General features: G+C 37.5%; 1 protein-coding gene across 1 annotated transcript; it reads left to right on the forward strand.

The window, feature by feature from the left end:
* The first annotated feature begins 90 nt into the window (after positions 1-90).
* On the forward strand, positions 91-2,115 carry LOC109239156 (WAT1-related protein At3g28050-like). Its single transcript, XM_019405679.1, has 4 exons — positions 91-403; positions 492-650; positions 1,337-1,488; positions 1,573-2,115. Exons 1-4 carry the CDS (start codon positions 167-169, stop codon positions 1,733-1,735), a joined length of 711 nt encoding a protein of 236 aa, XP_019261224.1. The 5' UTR covers positions 91-166; the 3' UTR covers positions 1,736-2,115.
* Positions 2,116-2,557: the final 442 nt, after the last annotated feature.

Here is a 2,557-nt window from a genome sequence, read left to right on the forward strand (position 1 = left end):
TGGGGGGGGGGGGGGGGGGATATGATTCATGATATCGAATTCGGGAGATATTTGAGTTTAAAAAATGAAGTCAAATTGTTTTAACATGGCAAATTATTTCATCAGCTTTCTGGTTTTTATTTTATAGAAGAAGAAATTTGATGAAGTGGAAGTGTTAATAAACAGGATGGAAAAGATAGAATTAAAAAGATCAAGCACTCGAGCCAAAGTCTTGGGCACAGTGGTTTCCATCGCTGGAGCATTCGTAGTGACTCTCTACAAAGGCCCAAAATTATTAGTGGCTATCACGTCCACGCCCAATTTCCTTAGCCAATCTCTCAGCTCATCCCAATCGAATTGGATGCTTGGCGGCCTTTTCCTCACAACTGAATATATTTTGGTTCCTATGTGGTACATTGTTCAGGTGAATGCAGACTTAGTTCCTGAATAGAGAGCTACTCTTTTCCAACAAAACAAATTAGCTGATTTTGAGTCAATTTATCTGATGACAGACATGGATTATGAAAGAGTATCCAGCTGAAGTGACTGTAGTTTTCTTCTACAACTTGTGTGTGAGCTGCCTAGCTGCTATTGTAGGCTTTTTCACTGAACCCGATTCCAGCAAATGGCGAATTAAACCAGATATTGCACTGGCCTCCATCCTATGCTCTGTAAGTGAATTGAGAAATAAGTTTGATCGTACATCTTTGTTATATACATACCAGGCACTACATTCTCCAGAATCAAAGCAATTAGATGTCCAACTCGGGCATATATGACATGGCCAATCATTTGATGTGAAAAGCCTACCACCCCGCTTTCCTAGACTACCAAGTTGTTGTCTTTTAGCCGTCCATGTATAGAGATGGCAAATACATGGGTTGGGTCAAACTTGGACAAGTTAAAATAGTCAAATCGGCAAAGGAAACTCATCAAAGTTGGATCAAAATGAGTTGGGTCAATATGGGTAAAATAGTGGTCATAACTCAAATCCGCCTAACATGACCTTGCCTCTTCTTTTAGATTTTTTCTGTTTAGCTTTTTAAAAAATCGTGAAAGTCAATGTATTTTTTCGTATATTATTAGCTTAAGTTCTTCCAAATTTACATTGTTTCTAATCTCCAAATTTGCTTTTGTATTGTTGTGTTTTGGTTGTATTTTGACTCGTCAAGTTACATTATTTTGATCCAAAAGTTCGATGTGTCATTTTGAATTCAACTCGTTGGGTCAAGTCAACAAACGCGTCATAACTCATAACCCAATCCGCTTAAGCTTGGACGGATTACTATATATGAGTTGATTTTGCCAGCTCTGTAATCTAGTACGATGATGAAATGATGTGTGCTGCATTACACAGGGAATTTTGGGCTCATCCCTAAACAATACCATTCACACCTGGGCTTTGCGCGTCAAAGGACCAGTGTATGTAGCAATGTTCAAGCCACTGTCCATTGCCATTGCAGTAGCCATGGGAGTCATTATCCTAGGAGATACTCTTTATTTGGGAAGGTACTAACTCCTCAACACATCTATTTTCTTTCATAATTTATGTCATTGCAGATCTAATCTACTACTTTCTGCTTTGACAATCAGCGTTCTGGGAGCGACTGTAATTGCCATCGGATTCTATACTGTAATGTGGGGAAAGGCAAAAGAGATGCCTGAATACGATGATTCTAATGATCTCGAGTCTACTTCAGCCCAAAAGTTTCCTTTGTTACAGAATTACAAAAATGAAGGTATCTCAAACAAGTAAACAAGTTAAATGAACTCATCAAGCAGAAAGGCAAGTCACACAAAAAGCGCGCAGTTGCTGCAAAGCAAGAAAGAAGCTACTATTTTTGATACACAAGGGGAGCAGTTGTATAGGAAGAAACAAAAGGCTGCTGTTGGGAGAAGCAGAGCAGCAAATTGTAGGCATATATATCCTTGTTTTGTACAGCTCTTCTGAAACAGCATGCTCAACTTGTATCTCATGAATGAACTAAAGCCTATTTTAGTACAGTAACTGAACAAAAATGTAACAGGTAAGCAATTAAGGGCTACTAATTAATCAAAATTAAACAGGATGTATGCATCCTTTCTGTACCTCAACAGGCTCTAGTGTACTTTATATAAAGAAAGATTGTTAAACCATAATGATTCTGCTTATATTCTATAATTCATTTCCAGAATTAATTGCAGCATCTATCTACAGAGTGCTCTCAAAATTAAACACTAAAACTTGCCAGGACATGGTTGCTAGAGGTGGCAGAATCAGCTCATTTTTTTGTAACTTGTCTAATTTTCTTAAGTTTAAATGGACTGAACTCAATTTGTTGACTTGATCCAATTGGTCAGATGGGTCAAAATAGTGTATCCGGCGGGTCAAAGTGCAACCCAAACCCGGCATACAAAATGAACTTGGAGATTGGGAATTAAGTAAATTTGAAAGGAAAAAAAAAACAGTTAAGCTAATAATTTAAGCAAAACAATTTTCTTTTCTTTTTTCCATAAAGCAAAACTATAAAAGTAGGAGAAATTTGGTCACGTTAGGTGGGTTGAGTATGACTCGTTATTAGACTCATCTTGATCCAAC

Source organism: Nicotiana attenuata, unplaced genomic scaffold (assembly GCF_001879085.1).
Source record: "Nicotiana attenuata strain UT unplaced genomic scaffold, NIATTr2, whole genome shotgun sequence".
In the NCBI taxonomy this organism is placed as follows: Eukaryota; Viridiplantae; Streptophyta; class Magnoliopsida; order Solanales; family Solanaceae; genus Nicotiana; species Nicotiana attenuata.

Bases quoted from the DNA above. Each gene is read 5' to 3' on its own strand.
- LOC109239156 (XM_019405679.1), top strand. From the start codon at position 167: ATGGAAAAGATAGAATTAAAAAGATCAAGCACTCGAGCCAAAGTCTTG. The intron at 651-1,336 runs GTAAGTGAATTG...TGCATTACACAG, and splicing joins TGGCCTCCATCCTATGCTCT to GGAATTTTGGGCTCATCCCT. The intron at 1,489-1,572 runs GTACTAACTCCT...TTTGACAATCAG, and splicing joins GATACTCTTTATTTGGGAAG to CGTTCTGGGAGCGACTGTAA.